Source organism: Parus major, chromosome 4A (assembly GCF_001522545.3).
Source record: "Parus major isolate Abel chromosome 4A, Parus_major1.1, whole genome shotgun sequence".
In the NCBI taxonomy this organism is placed as follows: domain Eukaryota; kingdom Metazoa; phylum Chordata; class Aves; order Passeriformes; family Paridae; genus Parus; species Parus major.
Window position 1 is genome coordinate 8,834,827 of NC_031772.1, and position 20,958 is coordinate 8,855,784.

The following is a 20,958-nucleotide window of genomic DNA, read 5'->3' on the forward strand; positions in this document are numbered from 1 at the left end:
GAAAGTAATTTGGGAACTTCAGCCTTTCCCTTTTGCCCTGTTCAGGCCTCCTGAAAGGGGAGCTGACATGAACCACTTTCCCTGCTGCCTTCGGTCCCAGAGGGGCTGGTAGGGAGCAGCCAGGGGCTGATGGAGGTTCCTTTTCCTCCCACCTCGTTACAGCCACAGGAGTGAGAGACAGATACAAAAGCCTCACGTCAGGTACTGCCACTGCCTCCAGTTTCTTTATGGAAAACCACTGAGCAATGCTCCTGGATCATACAGTCTCCTACTTATTCAGTTACTATTTAATTTTCCATCTGGAATAACAGATACAGAAATCCCAGCAGATACCTTTTTTAAGCAATCCTGATCCCTGAAAGATGCAAACCAACCCCACTTGTATTACACTGAAGTGTCAAAACACATAGCTTTCTCAAAAAAAGAGAGGAGTTTCTACAGGTCATGTACAGCACAACAGAGCTACAGTCCTGTAACTCCAAAAAGTGGAGGAGGTCTGAAACAAATCAAGCTGACAGAGATACCCCCATGCTGTCTCTGTTCCTGCCTGAACAAGGAACCACACAGGGAGGGCAAGCAAGGAGGAACTGATGGCACAGGCTGGGGGATGTGGGCAGCCTGGTGACCATGTCTTAGAAAAGCAAAATGCTCATTTCTGAAGCTTAAATTGAATCTAAGTCTTGTCCTCAGTGGCAGAGCATTGTATGTTTACATATCAGTATGTATTATAAGTACTAATCATGCTTCTTGTAGGAAAGAATCAATTGGATTTGAAAGGGTTAGAGATTAATAAAGTGATAAACATACCCTCTAGAGGTGACACTGCAGCTCAGATCAATTCTGCTTTCAACTAATAGATGGGTAATCATTCCTACTTTAGCAAATTACAACAGCATACAACAAGGTCTGTGTATTAACATTTGTACATACAAGCACTGCTCAAAATACATTCCTTCCTTCCTCCACAGGTCAACAACTTGAAATACTTGAAATACTTAACTCTGAACCTCCTGAGAAGGCAAAAGTCTGCTTCCTTTATTATCTGTAAAAACAGCTTCTTCAAAAACTTGAATGCCAAACAAAGCAAAACCAAAAAAAACCCACAAATGCATCTTAATTCTCCTTTTTTTCACCACTTGTTATAGTGATCCCAACATCTCCTACCTCATAATTTCACTGCTTGTCACTGTAATGGATGCACTCATGGCAAAAACAAGTAGCAAGCAAGTACAAAAACCCAGAAATTTCAAATACATTGTGTTACAGGGACTAGCAACTCAAAACTGAAAGGCACATCAGTCAAACAACACACAAGGTTCTGAAAGCGAAGAATAAGAAGTTTAAACTCAGTGGACAAAGATATGAAAATGTGTATTAATATTCATACCGCATTTAATCTAAGGAAACTTATTTATGTTCCTTCAAATATATTCAGCAGGATGTAAAACCTGCCTTAACATGTATTCAAGTTACAAAAACTCAAGCACATTTCAGGACTGTTCCTGGTCAGAAGCTGAGCCAAAGTGAAGCCATTACACCACAGATTCCTTAAAGCTCCTACAGGTCCATGTCCCCCTAAGTTACCCCTGAGCCCTTGCAGCACAAGGAGAGCAGACATTCATCTCCAGGACTAGCCAACATGCTGAGCTTGAAGACTGCTCTGGTTAAGTCTGAAGCTGTATTATTCATACTTTCATTTAAACATCATGAAAGATAAACCTTCCAAAAATATTTTCATGAACAAGATGAAAAACGAAACACGCTGGAAGAGCTTTCCTTGTCGCTCAGGACAGTCAGTTTCAGAGCAGGGACAGAAACTTAGGACCCTCACCCTCAAGATGAGCACACTACAAATACTGAAATGAACATCTCTTAAAATTTCTAATTAGGATCTTAAAGAAAACAAAGGCACCTTGATAAATCAGGGTCTTTTTCATTTGAAAAGCCACATTTTGGAGAGGGGAAAAAAAAAAATCTCAGTCATGACATGTATTTTAGCAGTTCAGATATTATTAATGAACTTCTACATGCTAAATCTAGATGTAGAACAGATCTCCAAACAGCTGACACCCATTGCAGAAGTGGAAGATTACAGATTTTTTAACTGAAGAAATGGCATTTCTTTCATGCTTTGCTTATTTCTCTCTATCCCCTGAAGATGCTATCTTTGTGATTTACTTCAGCTTGAAACAATTTAACCATGTTCATTTATTTTATTCAAATACAAAAGGTTTTCCTTTTGAGAAGGAATCTAGCTTTAATATTTAAGTATCAGCTCAATATTTTAATTGCTTAAATTATATATTAACTCATTTTAAATGCAATAAGTGCAATAGCTAAAAATCTGAATGCTAAATTAAGTTCAAAATTTAAACCTTGTCAGGTTGAGGTCACTAAAAAAACCCTAAATTTCTAGCAGATTATTTATTTCCTTTCTTGCTCTTCTGTGTATGTCCCTTAGTTCCCATCTGCAAATAAAATAAATAGAATAAATGCTGTCTTCTGGACAGGTCTGTCCAGCTGCAATGCTGCTTTCTATCTAGAGGGGAAGAAACGAAGGCTGAGACCCCTGAAATGAGGTGCACAATGACCAGAACTTCACAGCTGAGCAGCTGGTGCCCCCTGAGACCTGAGTGAGCACTGGAGCCTGGCTCCTTCCTTCCCTCTGATCCAAACAGAACAGATGGAGAGCAGCCATGAACCCGTGAGCAGACACAGCTTATGCAGGAGAGGCTGTACTTTCCTGCACTGATGACAGCTTAGAACAGCAGTGATTCTGACTTTGTTTGCTGGAGCTGTGAATAACTTAACATCTTCTGGGAAAAGTAAGAGATCAGCATGCACTGATCAGCGCTGCCAAGCTCCCGTCTCCTCTGTCTGCACAGCATTCGCAGGCAGCAAAAATCAAAAGCCTCTTTTGCATCCCTCGTATCTAAGACATGGGAGGGCTCATGGTCATGAATTTTACATCAGGGTAAGAAGTCAGCTCTTCAGGCAGATGCAACTGCGAACTAAAGCAAACAGCAAGCGTGAGCACACATCCAGCAGCTCCTCTGGGCCCACTCCAGCAGGAGCAGTGGACTTTAGAGTTAGGCTCATCTAGAATATCCCACTCCAGTCACAAATCCATGAGTCATCTCTGAAGTACAGACACCTCCACTTCTATGTATGCCACAATTTCCATGGCCAAAGTGGCCAGGCAACAACACAGGAAGACTGATCCTTAGGGAAGGGGGCAGATGGAAATCGTAGGCACAAGCAGTGACAACTTCAGGAGAGTGAAGGTCTCAGAAATATCTATAGCAGACCACAGTAAGTTGCCTGCATGAGATTTAAAAGACACAAAATATCAAGCCATTAGGTTTTAAACTAATGTGTTTAAAGGCACTGCAATATCAATGAGAAATTAAGATGGTTTGGCTATGTCCATACACAGCAAGGCCCAGTGCCAATCAAGTCCCCTCTCTCCCAAGTCATTGATGATAAAGTCAGATGCAGCTGGAGGGTGACAAGGTGGGTGGAGGATCAGAGATACACTTGTTCCTATGGCAGTAATGTCTCTTGAATGGCCCCAAGATAAACAGGAGAAGAAGGAAGGCTGGAATCCCACAGCAAATCCATCTGACAGAGGAGAGGAGAAGACATGACTGTAGCTTGGGGGACATACCCATGCTGTGGGAGATAAGAAATCCTGTTGAATTCAGTTCACCTTGCACACCATGAAGCACTCTGGGGAAGGTTCCAGCGAGGTGACAGACAGGCTCTATAAGCAGAGCACAGGCTGTGTGGCTGCCGTGTGGTCACCTTGAGCGTGCGGCGGTGACCGGCCGGCGAGACGCGCGGGCAGCCCGCGGTGGGAGAGCTGCTTGGTAATGGGACACCTGAGCAGTGACCCTGCAAGGGCAGGCAGCCAACCAGGGCTGGCTTTGGTTATGTTTGGAGCATAAAAAGGCTTGGTTTGTTGCAGTAAACTGTTTTCTTTGAAGCAAGCAAGAAGGAAGTCTGTGTCTTTGTTCCCCATCGCTACACCGTGCCTGAGCCAATTAAGCTGTGTTAACCTGCAGAAAGGCTCCTAAATGCCCTGCAGCCAGCAGCCTGACAGAAACCTTGGGGATGTCTGCCCCTGCTCCTCCACTCAAGGCTGGCATGCCCTCCAGAGCTCTAGCATGCTCAGACAGGGTGTTTCAGCTCAGCAAATACTACAGCAACAATAAATGGCATTAATTATTCACTAATGGAATTATGTCTAGTAAGTCAAACAGAATCTATAAGCTGACAAATCTTTTGCTTAAAAAAGGCAATGATTTTTAATTGGAATTATATTCCCTGCTATGATTATTCAAAGCACTATATATATAAAGGCTTTGGAAAAAGAAGTCACTTAATCCGATTAAAAGGCAATCACCTACCAGCTGGGAACCTAGCAACTCCCACATCTCCAATTCATTTGTACAACCTCCACCTGTAAAATACCCTTCCTAGGATATTGCTAAAGCTGCAGTCTTCACATTAGCTGTTTGCTCAGTTTTAAAGCAGGCAAAAAGGATGACCTGCAGTTTTCAAAAATGCTTCTTAATATTAAGAAATGCCTGTGAAACTTAAGTCAACATTACACTCACACAGAAGCTTAAGGCAAACTATTCTGTTCTCACCACAAACAGCAATCGTTACTCTGTAGACGTGACAGATTTCTTCTGGAGCATTGGGAAGTTGCTGCCTGTAAAAAGAATCTGATGAACATAATTAAAGTAGCTCACCCATTTTAATTATTTTGGCACCACATCTCAAGTGAGAAGCAGCCAAACAAATCTGTCTTGCTACAAGTTTGTGTCATTTTTGCAGTGTTGCAGGGTACTCTGAATCTATTTGCAGTCTTCATATGCATCCCTGTTTCTCTTTTCCAAATGGGAAATATGGACACCTAAATCTGTAACAAAGGGCAAGTAAAGGACATGAGAAAAATCTTTCAGTTCTGTTTGTCTGTTCTCTTCCATGAGGACTCTTTCTTCAGCAAACTACAGTTCTGTGCTTGCAACTGGAGCACCATTTCATCACCTTCTGTTTAAAATCTTAGATCCTCCACTCCTGGCCTCTCTTTAATGACTCCTGCCTGTTGTCCAGTCTCTGTGTACTGTCTGCACTTGCTGTCCGGAGTTCTCATCCTCAACATTTTCCCCCTGGGTTTCCATTCCTTGATTTTGGAGGAAAATTTCTGCACCAGCCCCTGAAGATGCTTTCCTAGCCAAACCTTTCCTCTCTAAGTCAACTCCAGTTTCACCTATAAAGCCCTTCTGGAAATTCTGCCCCCATTTTGACTGCCTCAGTTGAGCAATGCCTTTGTATTACCTGACAACACCAGCTCACCTTCTCCTTGCTCCTCTTCAAGTCAGCTCTCTTTAGATCCTCCCTGCCCCTCAAGCAAGATACATTCCATTATGTGATATTACACACATGCCAGTCAACCTCATAATTGCTCTTGTACTCGACACTAATCACAATTCTGACCATTCATGCAATAATTCTATGCATTGCTTAGAAAAAATGCCAGTCTACATAGGTCAGCAAAGACACCAATTTTGCTGGTTTATTGTTCTAGTAGCCCAAATCTGTCTTTATCATCAGTGTCAGCACCTTCTATGCACTGCTTCACACTGCTCTACATAACTGTCTGCACGATTTCCCTTCCCCTTTTCAGGATGCTCACCAGCACAGACATACCCATACCAACAACCAGCAAGACCCAGGACCACAATGCCCATCCAGACACTGCTGCTGAGATCCTGTCCACAGAGCATCCTTTGGGCCCTTCAGCCACTCCCCCACCTCAGCTCTAATCTACAGCCAAAACACTATTCCTGCTTCCAGATATCCTGCAGTTTACACTGCAGTGCAGCTGCCCACAAATAACCATTACATTAATTTCCACTCTCCTTCATCAAGACACCAGTGTGAAAAAAGCCCAGAAGTCTGAACTACACCACGAGGATGTTACAGCTACTGTAACTCTATGGAAAATATGCTGACATTGTTTCTTTGTGCATTTGCCTGTCTGCATCCACCCACTGTCCCTGATCTTCTACTAAAACTATACAAACAATTAAAGCTCAGAAGTCGCTGGAGCATCTCTCTCTTCACAACATACAACATTTGTGAAGCCCCAAGCAATCGAACAACAGTCCTTCAAATCCAAAGACCTTTCAGAAAAGGAATCAAATTATTAATTTTACTCCAAGTGCTGATATCACAGAAACAGAAAATTACTTCACACACAATGTAGTCGGAAAAGAAAAAAAAAAAAAAAGAAATCTACAGTTGTCTCCATGCAGCAACCAGAGTGAGTACTGAAGGTGAAAGCCAACTACATGATTATATACTTGCAAAGAAACTATAATTTTACTTTATGTGCATTTTTTCCTCTTCATCTTATTCTCCACACATACTGGCACAATCAGATGAAATGAAAAAGAACCACTTATTCACTAGTGGGTTATATTTAGCAAGAGGCAGTCTAACATATTAAAGCATTTTTTCCCACCAGTACTGAACCTAAATTGACAGTGTCAACAACTGCTATTACCACAAGACATTGTGCAGAGTCAAAGAAAGCAGATTTTAAAAATATATATCTAATGAAAGGTAAACTACCAGCTGAATGATGCTACAACCACCAGCATGTCACTTCTACAGCCAGGCACTTCTGGCAGAGGAATTGCACAGCCCTTGCTCACAGCCAGGTGCTGTTGCCTGGCACCAGTGAATAGAGGCTGTTCACTTACACCAATTGTGGATCTCAGAGAGTTTCCATCTAGGCCAGTGACAGCAGTTTTGAAGAACAAGAACACCATCACCCTCAGCAGAGTTTAGACCAAGATGCACCACAGCCAAACCCCAATAGCCATGACTGCTCCCACAGCACAACCTGGGTTCTGCACACAATAACCCCAACAAAAGGCCAGAGACACATTCACTTTAGCAACTTCCATTTACACTTTCCAGGCCAGCATCTGGCAGCTCCCAGAGTAACACTTCTCAGCCTGGGATGTGACATGTAATTCTTTTTATTAGGTAGCCAAACAATTTTCTCCTCTGTTCTCAAGAAATGCAGAAATTAAACTTAACACATGTGACACCAGCTGAAGTCAGTAATTTCTGTTTGTACCTACAGTGTTGAAAAGACTGAAGACCTTGAGGACAGCAGGATCAGTGAAAGCCCTCACATATGTCAGTAAACACACAGTGTGGAAAAACAACATGCAATCAAAAGTTTAACAGTCCAACATTTCCCCTTACACACACACCAGGCTGTAGCAGACTGACACCCCTGTGTAGCACTGCAGCTGAGCTGCCTGTCTGCCCAGGGTCTTCTGAACTCACACTTTACTTGAGAAATACAAAGTCTCATGAAGTCACTCCTTTGAGAGGGCAAAGCTGCATGGAGCAGAGCATGTCTCACTTCAGGCTCAAGTACAGATAAACCATTATCCAGATGAACTGCCTACCCTGGAAGGAGAGATTCTGATGCTTCTTTTTAAAGTGTTCTGTTACTACCAGGTTTCAGAAGCAGATGTAAACATGAAAATTCCCAGTCTCTTTCACTGACAGAATAATCAGAGATTATCTACTCAGGAAAGCTCTTCCCAGTTAACACTATACATGATCACATGTCTGGCCAGCATAACGTTTTCAAACATGACCTTTCAACATACAAAAAATCATCCAGACCTAAAACTCACCACAGACCACATCCACAGTTAAGAAACTCCCTTATCATCAGTAAAAGACTGGATGTTAGAACAATGCCAAAGTCATTATTACCTTTGTAATACCTCCACTTGAGGTTGCAACCGGATCAACTTTTTTTTTTCCTTTTTTTTTTTTAACAAAAGAAAATGTAAGGACACTTTCAAACAGTTTTCATTTACTAAGCAAACCATACCAGTTATGACTCTTTTTTTTTGGAGGCAGAACAGAACAAGCAGTATATATGCAAAACAAAATACAGCCATCTAAAATGCTTGATAGCATGAGGTCCAGATCCAAAAGTAAAAGTAATTTTCTGTGACTTACCAGAATTTCTCTTTGACACGAACTTCAAATTCATGCTGACTACAGTACAGATCACAAGAACCAAGAAAACAAGAGGCTTCATCTTTCACTTTCTGTGACAGCTGAAATGAAAACATAGTACAAAGTCTGAATCACAGCTCTTCACTACAACAAAGCAGCAGCTACAGTTAAACATTTCTCAAAGAACCATTACAGGGCAATGGCTTTAATGTAACAACTTCTCCGTTTATGTTTAGGCAGGAATAGGAAAACATAACATTCAAAGTTACCATGTATGAACAATTTACCTCTTACTATCAGACAAAAGAGTTGGTTTTTTTTAAATAACACCTCAAAAATATTATTTTGCTCTCAAAGAAAAAAAATCACAAGATGTAACAGTTTATTTGAAGTAGTATGGGTCTAATCTGGCAGATTTTTATACGTTATTTGAGGGGAAAATCCTGATGGTCATAATTAGCTTTCTCTCATACAAACATGTCACACACTTAAATTCATATTGTTCAGGAAAACACACAGAGTAGGTTAATCATGCAATCTCTCTTAGCAACCTTACTTTCCCACTGGTGGCCTTGTAAAAGCTCCTACACTGCCTACAATTGCCTACAATTAATGCTGTTTCAGAAATTTCTCCTATACAATGAGGCAAAGAAAGGTGAAAAAAAATCAGAAATCAATGAATGTAGATCTCAGGATTCTCACCTGTGACCTTTACTACATGCTTTATATTATGTTCATTAAAAAAGAAAAAGGAAAATCTAGTTTAGAATTTTAGTTTTAATTTTATATAATTACTGGAACTAATTCTGTTTGCATTTACAAGTACCATGCCATTCAAGAAAAGATAGAAAGAGCAAACTGAGTCTCCTTCTCTGCACTTAAATACATGCAGAACAAATCTGAATTCATCAAATCACAGAATCACAAGGTTGGAAGAGACCTCCAAGATCATCGAGTCCAAACCAGCTCTAACACCTCAACTAAACCATGGCACTGAGTGTCACATCCAGTCTTTTCTTTAAACACATCCAGAAATGGTGACTCCACCTCCTCCCTGGGCAGACCATTCCAGTACTTTGTCACCCTTTCTGTAAAATCTTTTTCCCAATATCCAACCTGTATTTCCTTTGGCACAGCTTGAGACTGTGTCCTCCTGTTCTGTCAGTTGCTCATTCCAAGCCCATCTCTCTCAAAGAGAAATGCTGAATTATAAGCTAGAGTCCTCAAATATATGCTTAGCTTGAAGTCATGGGCTTTTTAGTGGCCTGATATATTTAAACTCCAGGAATTCATCTCTGTATAAGATACAGACTTTAGATCAGGATCTTTATTATCAGATAAAGCAGGCAGTCATCTAAATCACTGTGAAATTATTATTTGCACCAAAAGATTCAGCACACATTTTACAGCAGTTTCAACTAAACAGAAACAAAACTACCAGCATTAGTAGTCAAAACTGAGGTCAATGAAACGGAATCCTCCCAAAAATGCTGTAACACATCTGCCCACCCAGCTCACTCAGAAGTCCCAAACCCTCCACTTCAGGAGCATCCCAGACCCCTCCAGCTCTCAACATTTACCCAACATGACAAAGCAGCAAGAAGTTGCAAAATCATGCTGTTCACTGATGCTTATTCAGTTTAATTTGGGTTTATTACATCGAATATTCTCCCCTTGTAATTTTATTACTGGCCTATCGTTGTGTGAAGAAAATGTAAGTAACCCTGTGTAATCTTTTACACTCTAGGAATTGTGCTGCTATTCAATTATTTCAAAATTACCACTTAAAACTGAAGTTCTCTTCCTCTCACCTTACCGTACTACAAGCTATAAACAGGCAGTGGATTTTTTTTTCTCCATGAATTCTGTGGCATTTTATTCCTATTGATTACTCACAGTAACAATGCAAAGGCATTTTCAAGAAATAATATGCACTGAAGGCTGTCTGACAGTGGTTAATGACAGAATTAGCATTCACTCTTCCTTGACCTCTCCTTGGAGTAACACAATCCTGAAACCAGTAAGGCCATCTTGACAAGAGAGCTTAAAAAAAGTAATTGAACTGAATCTTTTGACAGATAATTGTAATGATGATGTTATGCTAGAATGATTTTCAAGTATAACTTTGCAAATTAGTTTCTCCACTTTTCTCCATTCGGTAATTACAGCTGAAATATGGAATTACTAGGTCCTTTTTCATGTGGGTCTGTGCATCTCCACCCCAAACAAGCTAGGCTGCATTAAATACATTCAAAAATTCAAAGCAAGTTCTGCCAACCAATATTAATGCTAGGCAGAGCAGAAAATTCTTGGTTCTGTCAGCACTGATAGGAGTTTTACTTTTTGAAGCCCTGGCCTCTCCAAGGCAGTCAGTCTCTGTACCTCCACAAATCAGGAATACAGAGCAGGAAAAGGGCAAGAAACCACAGCACCACCCAGTCATTCATAATCAAGCCCAAAGCCTCAGCTTGTCACATCTGACACAACTCCACTGAGGCTGGCATGGAAATATCCATCAGAGTCTGAGCTGTCACTTCCACCAGCAATGGGATCAGTCACACCAGTGTGACCAGTGGCTCAGCTGGCTCCTGTCCTGAGACAGCAGCCAGCTACAATCAGCTCAAACTGCCCCATCAGAGATGACTGTTTTTAAACATTCAGGTTAACAAAGAACACAAGATACAAAATAAGCTGTATTTTCCCCAGAATGTCCAGCAGCCAGAAGAAGAAAGCTTGTATTAGTTCAAGACTAAGTTTCCAAACTGGTCAGGAGATTTCTGGATCTGACTGTGCCAAGACTCTCACCATGTCTCCCAACAGGAGCAATCCAAATTTCCTCCTGGGGGCCACTGAGTCACCGGTCAGGCAGGGTGATGGAACACAGACTGAAGCCAGCCCTGTGCTAAACTTTGGGTACAAATGTGTTGTGGATGCCTATGGTCTGACAAAGAGCATGAACACAACTGTGCCACCTTGAAGAGACACAAGATAGAATAAACCTGTCAGAGTTCAGTGCCATTTCCCTGCAAGCAGGGGCTGATTTTACCATTTGACAAAACTTTCCCCTCACAGGCACTGAGCAGCACTTCCCTGAGGAGCTGCTCGCTCTGATGCTGCAAACTCCAAGCAGGGGTGAGTGTGGGCTCACAGCTGTAACAAGAATGTAACACTCTACTGGGCATGCCTCATGAGAGGGGAACCAAGTTCACACCATTCCCAGAAGACTGAAGACATCTCATTCAATAAGGACATAGAAATTACAGCCTAAAATCACTGTGAGGAGGGAAGAGAGACACAGAATGAAGTGCTTGTTGACAAAGGTGAAAAAAATCACTAGTCCAAGCCTTGTGACCTGCCAGCTTGTAATTGAATCCAGGAAAGTAAAGGGAAGTTGCTATCAGAGGGAAAAGTGTAGGAGAAGCAAGGTGCAACAACTTAATTCTTCATCACTGCATTGCCAATAAAGTCTTTCCTTCTCTCTTCACCCTATTTGTGCTACACACCTGACTTTGGGCATCTGTCACAGTGTCCTGTAAGCACACAAAACTACAAGGGGCCAGGCTGCCATCCAGCACAAATTTTGTTCTTCTAACAAAAACCACCCTGACTCCCATATCCTGCCTAACACCCTTCATCTCTTTTGAAAAACTTAGTTCTTCAAACCAAACCCTCAGAAAACAGAGCTTGGGAAATTCCTGTGTTCCAATTTCCATTGTGTACTGCCTGCTGTCTTTCCAGACCCCACTTCAGCTCATATGGCTTCTGGAACTCAAAGGAACTTTAAGTGACAAGGTTAGAAGCAGGCACTTAGAAATGAGAAGAAAATCAGAGCATTATTTTGCACAAAATCCAGCACATCAATTCCCCAGTTCACACTTTAAATATAATTTAGCTTTGCTCTAATTTGTACCACAAGCTTTGCTTATGCAGTGCTCTTCTTTAAAAGAAAACAAGAAAGGAAAAGCAGTGTGTGTGCACTCAGGCACATGTCTGTGCACAGGCTGAGATCTGCTGACGCACCACGAGGCTCTGTAGGTTCTGGTTTCTCCACAGAAGATGTGATGCAGAAGGCACTCATTAAAAACAGCAAACCACCTCTTTAGTGATTTCCAATTGTCAGGTTTTGTTGCTCAGATATCTCACAAAAATAAATTACCATTTTCACCTCACACACAAAGGATGAAATGGCAACAGTAATTCTTTCATTGTCTTTACAGTAGGCTGGTCCTGTTCTTTCTTCTCAAACTATTTCCCCATCCCACTTTTTAAGGCTTTAAATTTTAATATGAACTCACTCTCGGGTCTTCTCTTTTGCCAACATACCACATCGAGATGTTTATTACTAAAAGATTTTCAGCCTATATAAGATCTTGGTTGGCAGCAATCCACAATGGGCACCAACTCCTTTTTGTTGATACCTGAAATACAAAAAAAAAATACTCAGGATCAGAGATAAAATACTCAAGATCACAGATGCATGCTAGCTCAAATAATGTCTCTTCAGCTCTGCTTGATATGGGTCATGCAGTGTTCTTCGCTCTGCTGCTCAATGAGCATCAAAGAATATTTCATTTTGCCTAATTCATTGTGCATCTTCACCATCATAACCAGCCACTTAAGTTGTCTAAATACAAAAGGAGCATTAATTCTACAAGGCAGTGTGCATTCAGCATTTGTCTTGCAGGATTTAAGTCTCCACTGGACCCAGGTCCTTAACTAAACTCACATCTGCCTAATTCTCCTTGCTCAGCTGAAATTTAAAGAGAAATTTTAAAATTAGGTCTCCTAGGGTGATTTTATGATGACACTTTATTCCCTAGTCATCTGTTTTATGCCCAGAAATGGCTGCTGTATTTTAAAGGTGAACCAGGTGGCAAGGCTGGAGCCTGGGAACTCCGGGGCTCTGTTCAAACGCTCTGTCCAGTGCTGCCTGGCCCAGGGACCCCACATTGCTCCTTTTGTCAGATTATTTTTGATAGCTCCTCTAGCATGGAGGCTGTACCAGGAATCCTTTCAGCAGCTTTTTGGTTTTGGCTGGTGTTTTTTCCTTTGAACCATTTTTAGTTTGGCTTGTTTTTCTTTCCAGCCCATCTGGGGAGCCGGCGGGACCACCTGGAACCTGAGACCTCAGAGGAGCTGAACCAACACGAAAAAGGACATTAAAATCCACCAACTTCAGCTGCTGTGAGGAGGAGACCCACACCAGAGATCCAACAGGTCCCCAGCTCCTGTGAACTCTTTTCTCCTCTCTTCCCAGAGACAAAGAAGGGCAGCTGCCACTTTTCCCTCTCAGCCACATGGACACGTGGGGTGAGGCTCATTTTTTTTTCCAGTGCTTTGTGGGTAACTTGCTTTGTTAATAAACAGTTTTACTGTTAATAAACAGTTTTACTTTTTTCACTTTCATCCCCTGGTATCCATTTCTCTCACTGGCAGAAGAAAAGGGAGATATTGAAGCCCTTTCTCTTTAGAGGAAACTCTCATTCCAGAGCGTTTTCTCCTAAAATTTGTCTGCAGAACCAAGACATGAGGGAAACACGATGTGCCTGCTCAACACAGTGCTTGTGTTATGCAAACTGGAAGTAAACAGCAACAAAGAGACAACATCTAAACTGTCTGGGATTACTACTGGCTCAGCAGTGCATCACCTGCATGACAGTAACACAACAAGGAAAAAACAAGGTCTTATCCTGACAAAGCAAAAGGAATCCACAGCTAAATACTGACAAGGTTATAATATTTATCTCTAATGACTCCCCTCAAGGCTGAATGTCTGGGTGCAAAAGAAAAGGAATAAAAACCTAAAACTCACAGATCTCCTGTGATTTAAAGGACTAAATTCAATCTTACCAGTTATTTCAGAAGAAACAATCAGTACCGTCCCTTTGGTGTTAACACTCAGGTTTTGTTTGAAAACATTTTAATGCTACCACTAAGAGGTGAAATATCTTCCAAATGGAACTGTAGAAGATACCAAGTGCAGAATCTTCAAGTTTCAAAAAGAATCTTACAGTGTAACACAGAAACAAAAAAAAAGGGTTTCAGTGCCAAGCACAAAAGAAAAATACTGTAGATGGCCAACACCCCATTCACTTCCCCATGAACATATCTGGCTGCAGAGTGTGTAAGTGATTTTAGTTATGGTGAAGTGGCAATCACACTCAACACTGAGCAAACTGCTGGCTTGCCCTGTAGAGAAAACCCTGCAAGCCCAAGAACACAAGAACATTTTCTTACAAGAATTTTCCTATCCAAGGCAGAAAATGAGAAAATCCCCTGAAATACTCTGAATATAGATAAAGATTAAAATATCTGTAGTATCAAAACACTAAAGAGTGATGAGCATACAACGTACACACGCATCTAAACTGATGCTAAGAAAATTCAATAAAAACCTAAGCAGCCCATCTTAACAGATTTGTAAACCAGAAGAACTAGGACTACTCAGCACTGATTAGCAGATGGAGTTCTATCAGCTCACACCACACACTGACCTCGATTCCCTAAGCAACTCACACAGAATTCAAGTTCATTATATCTCCAAACCAGATTTTAAATCCCTGCATTGTACTCACCCCTCCTTGCAGCAGCTCCTGCACTTGGAAGCACAGAAAGCAACAGTAAGGAGGTACAAGAATGACAAAGGAGTGGGAAAGTTACTGTTTTTTAAGCCTCATACCCAGCTGTGATGTACTGATTCAGCACTACCCTGGATTCTAGAGAGAATTATTGCTCAGCCTTAACGTCACAATATCCTAACTACACATCCTAGGATACATGGATATGTGTGTGCAGTATCACAGCTTTTCAGTCTGAGTAGTCCAGGCCTTTTACACGCATTCAAAGTGAAATACATATTGTGGGAGGAGGATTACAGCTGTACTGCAAGCCCTCATGGTTTATGAGGTCAACAGAATGGATTAATTAATTTACAGCCTTTTTTTCCCCCTAGAGTAGAAGCTATTAATATTCTACATATATTTACTCCTGCAGATTGTGGTTTAATCAATACAGTACTTCAGGCAACATGAAGTACTGTAGGAAATGTAAAAACTCTCAGAGCCAGAGTTTAGGTTTACAGAGTGGGGCTAAGCCTCTCAGCACCTTGCAGAAGTACTTAAAAGCTTACAGCAAAGCCCACTGGGAGGGAGAAGGAAATGTAAAGACAAGCTGCACTTGGAAAGCTAAACATGTACACTAGTACTGAGGAAAGGGGAGAGATTTGGAGAATCACCTTGAATCAGCCTAAGTCCTAGAATAGATGCAGTTACAGCAGGAAGTTCCCAATGCAGAGCAAGGTGCAGCAGTAATCACAGCATCTGAGGGGACAGAGCCATGGGTGACCACACGTGCTTCTCAAAGCTCACAAGGTTGCTGGACACTGTCCCAGGATGACAAATTTCTTCTGGGCTGAGACAAGCTCAGACTACTCTCAAACCCAGCCCAGCCAGCCCATCCTGGGCTGTGGAGAAGCCTCATGCAGGAAAAAAAAAACTCTGACTCCTGCTTTTCACATATCTTGAGTGAAAAAAAAGTGCTGATGAGAACTCTCAAGCTTCAGAGTCACTGATGAACCCTGTAAATTCCAGACAAACCATGGCTGCACATGGCTCCAGCTCTTCAGCTGCTGACACCCAGAACAAACACCCCTGCTCAGGTCATGGCTGTTTTCTCCTTAGTGCTTTAAATGGCCCTGCCAGCGGTCACAGGTCCTCTCTACAGAGCCTCAATTACAAAAAGAGAAGACATTTCAGATTAAAAGAGAGGAGAAAAGACCATTCTCACCCACAGCAATTTCACTCACTGCTCTCATATCAATAAGGAGGTCTGTCCAATTCACAGCCGCCTAAGCAGGGGCATTATTAAGCCAAAAGATTAGATGCTTTACTTCTTTCAAACCCATTCTAACCCTGCTCCCCAAGCAGCTTTTGCAGAAAAGCTATTAAAAATGGAGAGAGAGAGTTCAAAGGGAGGTCTCAATCCTGAAAGATAGCACATCCCTCCTCTTTCCCCCCACACCACTTCTCTCGTTCCCCTTGTGCTCCTCAAGGCTCGTTACAGAGGTGCTCAGCACAAACAGAACTAGATTTTAGACTGGGCTGCCATCTGCATGCTGAAATGTTCTCTGCTTTTACAGAGCCTTTAAAACAGGCCTCTTTCCCTGACCACACAGCAGAGACACTACAGCTGTAACTCTCAGCTGTATCGACATTATCCCTGCTCTCATACACATTCATAGCTCTGCAATATTAACAAAATAACAGTATTTGCACTGTCCATGGAAAATCAGGTCCAAATTCACTTCTGTTAATGAAACAGGATCTGTGAGAATACAGTTCTGCATGCAATGTGCTTAGAAATTCATTCCTTTATTTCATCCATGGCCACACGCTTTTCTAACTAATACATACTGCTCAAAGAAGACAGAATTTGGAAAAAAATTACATATCAGCTGTCAAGCACCTTGTAAAACACTCATCTACAGTTTTCCACTTAGAAAACAGTCCCAGAGAAGCCAGACATGGCACTTTGCCGTCAGCAGAGGCAAGTTGCTTTCACTGAACTCGGCATCATCTCTATTCCTTAAAGTGATAAGCAGATTCTTGATGGGTGTTTTTTTTTTCTCTTACATAACTAAAGACTGGACTTCACATATATGTGTTGCCAGATTTGTCTGAGTGAAAATAAGAATATAATTAAGCAAAGAAACAACATCCCCCCAGAATTTGAGAAATTGCTTGAGAATACTTTGACACATTTTTGAAATCTTGGAAACAATGGTGTTTTGTTCTGATGCAGCCAAAATAAAATACATATTTTATGTGCCCTGAAATTGCTCAGTCAAATAGGCATCCTTGTTAATTAGCTGTTACATAAAACAAAGAAAAGAGGGGTGGAAAGAACTCTCTGTGGTGCTTTTGGGGTGGAAAGGATTAGCCAAAACCCCTACAGAAGTTTCTAACTCAGTCTCTATCTCACCAGCTTTCTTACTGAATATAAGACACTCAGTTCTCCACCAATTCCAAGAGGGTTTATCTGGATCTAGTACCAGATGCCAGAGGAAACCCACACCATCAAAGCTAGCAAAAAGATTTTCCTTATTTTCAGCAAGGGCGAGATCTTTTCCCTCTGTTTTCTTTTCAAGGCTGTTTAAAGAAAGATTTATTTTTAGTTGGACATCCTGAAAAGCAAATTGCCTCTTAAAGTGCCTCTTTATTTTGTGATACACTTTAAATGTTCACTTTCCCTTCCAGCACTAAAAGAGCTCCTGATAAATAGCTCAGACTCACATTGTTTGAGGAAGGCTTAGAAACGAAGAGCAGACACAGTTTTCCATACAGCTCTTTAAGGCTGTTTAACAATTGTTCACAATTTAGCATCCCTTAATATTTTCAGCTTGAGCCTCAGTTTGAAGTGAGAGGATTACTCAGAGCCTGAATGTTTCAGAGAGCAGAAAAAGTCCATACAGTATAAATGCTTTATTTGTACTTCTCACAGTGAGTACAACTTCTCAGCCTTTTCCCTCAGACACACAGGTCAAGGCCACCAGCCCCAGCCATCCCTGGCAGCTTCCCACCTCAGCTAGCAGGGATGACTAGCTGCAAATGCTCCTTGGAACCTTTCCTCCACCTCTGGTCCAACAAGGGCATCTCAAAGAAAGTTTTGAACAGCCTCTCCCTTCCAAATGCCACACAGAAGACACTGTTCTCCATAGATTTAAGAGATTACTGTTACATGTATTCTTCTCTCCCCAGGAAACAGCTGAGAACAATCATGGAAAACACTCTACTTTTGCAAATCCCCTTACAGGAACATCCCATCCAGACATCCTGGATGTGCCTGTCCTCTCCAAGCAGGCACAGTATCCCAGGGGGTACAAGCTTCACATGCTGTCCCCATTCCCTCCTCCTTGCTCTCCAGCAGCCTGTCTGCATCTCTGCTGGGCTCCTCACACACACACTGCCTCCAGCAGCCTGACACCTCCAGACAAACCCACTCCTAAACCCTCCATGGCTCAACTTATCCCACAGTGGCACAGCACAACACCCACAACATCCTGAGACCAGCAAGTGTCTTCCTACCTCCACTTCTCCACATTCCTCTGCAGCCCCATCCAGGCTTAAGGCTGCCAAGTCCAGCTTGTGAGGTCCAAGCCTCCAGCCCCCATCAAACCAGGAATCTTCCTCCTCCTTCTCCCAAACCACCAATCCCTGCCTGATCAGAAGTTATCTGTGCCACAAGAACAGCCCTTCTGCTGAGCTCACCTTCACCAGCCTATGAATCCCTCCTGACCCTTTCTGGCTCTTTTTTGATCTGACTTCTGTTTGGAGAGTGGTCAGTCCCTGTCCCCTCCTCCCCTGCTAGTTTCCAACAGCTTCAGCTACTGCACTGCTTCGAAGTGCAGCCACCAGATTGGCAGCTCTGAAAATTAAAAGGCTTTCCATTGCTCTGCGAGATACAGAGCAGTTCAGACAATGCTGGTTGATGCCATTCGTGCACTGAGGCTCCAGCAATTGTGTGGCATCCACTAAAATTGACTCATGCTGGCTAAGAACATTAATGTGGCACACCTGGCCTTCCATCCTACCTCTTGTGCAAGCAAATCTTACTCTATTTTCCCTCCACCCTGTTTAACTGCTAAAGCATCAATAATCAAACAAGTTGAAGACAAACCTCCTATGAGCTTCCAGGTACTGTGAATGGAAAAAGGTGCTCTGCAGAGAATTCTTATGCCTTACAAATGGAACAAAGATTCATCCCTTTCTCCTGTGCTCGCCTGCAGCCCAAGTGGGTGGGTGAGTATAAAGAAGTCCTGCTGTCAGCTAACAACCCTGAATGCTCCCACCTGACCACCCCTCCCCAGTACCAAAGCAAGCAGTGCATGCACACCCACACCCATAGGATATGTGCTTTCTACCCTTGGTCACCAGCTAGAAAGCTTCAGTTCGGGAGAGGAAGGTCCCCCCTCGCAGACTCGGATCTGGAGCACGCTGGAGGTGCAAGCTGCTGCCTAGCAACAGAAGCACTCTGCAGGGAGGTCGGCCCAAGCCCCCGTCCTCCCGCTGCAAGAGGTATCCTGTGCCCAGAGAAACATCCTCAGAAGGATGCGAACACGAGTAATTTCTCAGAAAGCCATCCTGCACATCGCCAGCTGCAACCCCTGGTGAATCACAGACTCGCTCCTGAAGACCACTGCCTGTGCCTGGTGAGCTGCCAGAACTCCACTTCTCATGCTCACTGCACATGCATTGCACCCCGCTGGCTTAGGGAGCCCCAAATCCCAAACCCCTGCGTGTCCCACTACTCCTCTGCAGTCACTCTATTGCAAAGGAAGCGTTTGTCTCTCTCTCGCCTTCCACCCCAGACTTACCTCCTGCCTCGGGTCTGGCACGAGCAAAGCCCTCCAGACACCAAGTCCCCATGGAAGCGAGCCCACTCCTGCCTCCGTGGGAACCTCCTTCCCACACACTACACAGCAGCAGGGCAGGATTCACCTGCTCTCACGGACACCACAGAAAGCCACGCAGCTGCAGAGGTTTAACCCTGAGGAGAATCAACGTCCCCTTTTGGAAGCGTTTAGGGCGAATGAGAGCCTGTCTCGGGGTGAATGCAGCAGCCACACACACACACACAGCACCTGGGCACCGCCACACTGCCCTTCCCGCAGCCCTCCCTCACCACTAACAATTCCCTGAAAACATCTAAAATCTGAAACCTCAAATCTACCTGCACTCTGGTAGTAATACTGTAACATCCACAAACCTTACACAGACGCCAAAAATGTTATTGTTTTTTAAATAATCAGGATTAAAAACAAGAGAGTATAAACGCTGCCGAGGAGCACTGGAAAGTGCTGGCTCCTGCCACAATGGGCTTTCCCCCACGGTACAAACCCAAGTTTGGTTGTTAACCCAGTAGGTGCAGAAATTGCCAAAAGTACACAGACCTTACTACAACTTTGAAAAACCGCAGCTTGCAACCTTTTCCACGAGAAACTTTTGATTCTTTGAATCCTAGCAGAGACAACAGTCCAGGGACAGGCTCTCTGCAAACAGACGCTGAATCCAAGCCCCTTCAGAAATGTTTGGTGCCCTTCAGCAGATTTCCATCCGATTCCGAACGAAACCAGAGCAGCTTTATTGTCACGGAACTTTCAGAGGCGAACAGAGGTTTCAAGTCCCGCTATTCAACACCCACCGCGGTAACTGAGAGCAGCCAAGCCTCCAAAGCACCGGCACCACTTCAACAGACTCCACCGCGCTGCAACATCCCAAAAGGCGACTCCTCTAGTGTTTTTATTTTAAATCCCCGGCAGTAACGCTTTTCCCGAGAAGCCCCACAGGCGTTCGCGAGGCTGAGTGACCCTCGGTACCAACCGAGACACCCGCTTCGTGACAGAAAACATTCCCGGAGCTTCCAACAGCAGCAGGGCTCGGTGCAGGGAGCGGCGGAGCGGCCGCGCCGCTACGGACGGATCCGGCTCCGAGCATCCGCTCCGAGACCGGCGGCGCCGGGCCGGGGAGGGGGAGCTGCGGCGGTCCCTGCCCGGAGCCCTTCGGAAGCGCCGCGGCACCAGCGGAACCCCGGCGTCCCTCCGCCCGTCCCGGAGCTGCGGGAGGGACGAGGCAGTGGCCGCAGCTCAGCCCCGTCCCGCGCGCGGCGGCACGAGGAGGGACGAACTTTTCTTTTTCCGACGGATTCTTTTTTCTTTTTTCTTTTTCTTTTTTAATGAAAAAAGGGAACTGCCGGGAGAAGCGCCGCGCGCAGGACTCACCTCCAACAGCAGCTCCCCTCTACGGCTCCGTGCCGGCGGGCTGTGGGCGTCCGCCGCCGCGCAGGCAGCGGGAGGGCGGCAGTGCGGCGGGCGGTCCCGGTCCGTGAGCGCGGTCC

At 43.6% G+C, this 20,958-nt stretch overlaps 1 protein-coding gene across 5 annotated transcripts in view; it reads right to left on the minus strand.

The window, feature by feature from the left end:
* The window catches only part of IL1RAPL2 (interleukin 1 receptor accessory protein like 2), a 372,119-nt gene extending 351,167 nt beyond the window's left edge, over positions 1–20,952 (minus strand). The window contains exons 1-3 of one of the 5 annotated variants that reach the window (XM_015626821.3): positions 20,843–20,952; positions 12,363–12,485; positions 8,068–8,168 (exon numbers count right to left, since the gene is read on the minus strand). In XM_015626821.3, the coding sequence (XP_015482307.1) occupies positions 8,068–8,149 (82 nt within the window). In that variant the 5' untranslated portion in view covers positions 8,150–8,168; positions 12,363–12,485; positions 20,843–20,952. Of the gene's footprint in view, positions 1–8,067; positions 8,169–12,362; positions 12,486–19,438; positions 19,530–20,014; positions 20,610–20,842 lie in introns of those variants that run through there. The other 4 variants (XM_015626820.3, XM_015626822.3, XM_033514121.1 and 1 more) reach the window with 4 other exon arrangements.
* Between the last annotated feature and the right edge of the window lie 6 nt (positions 20,953–20,958).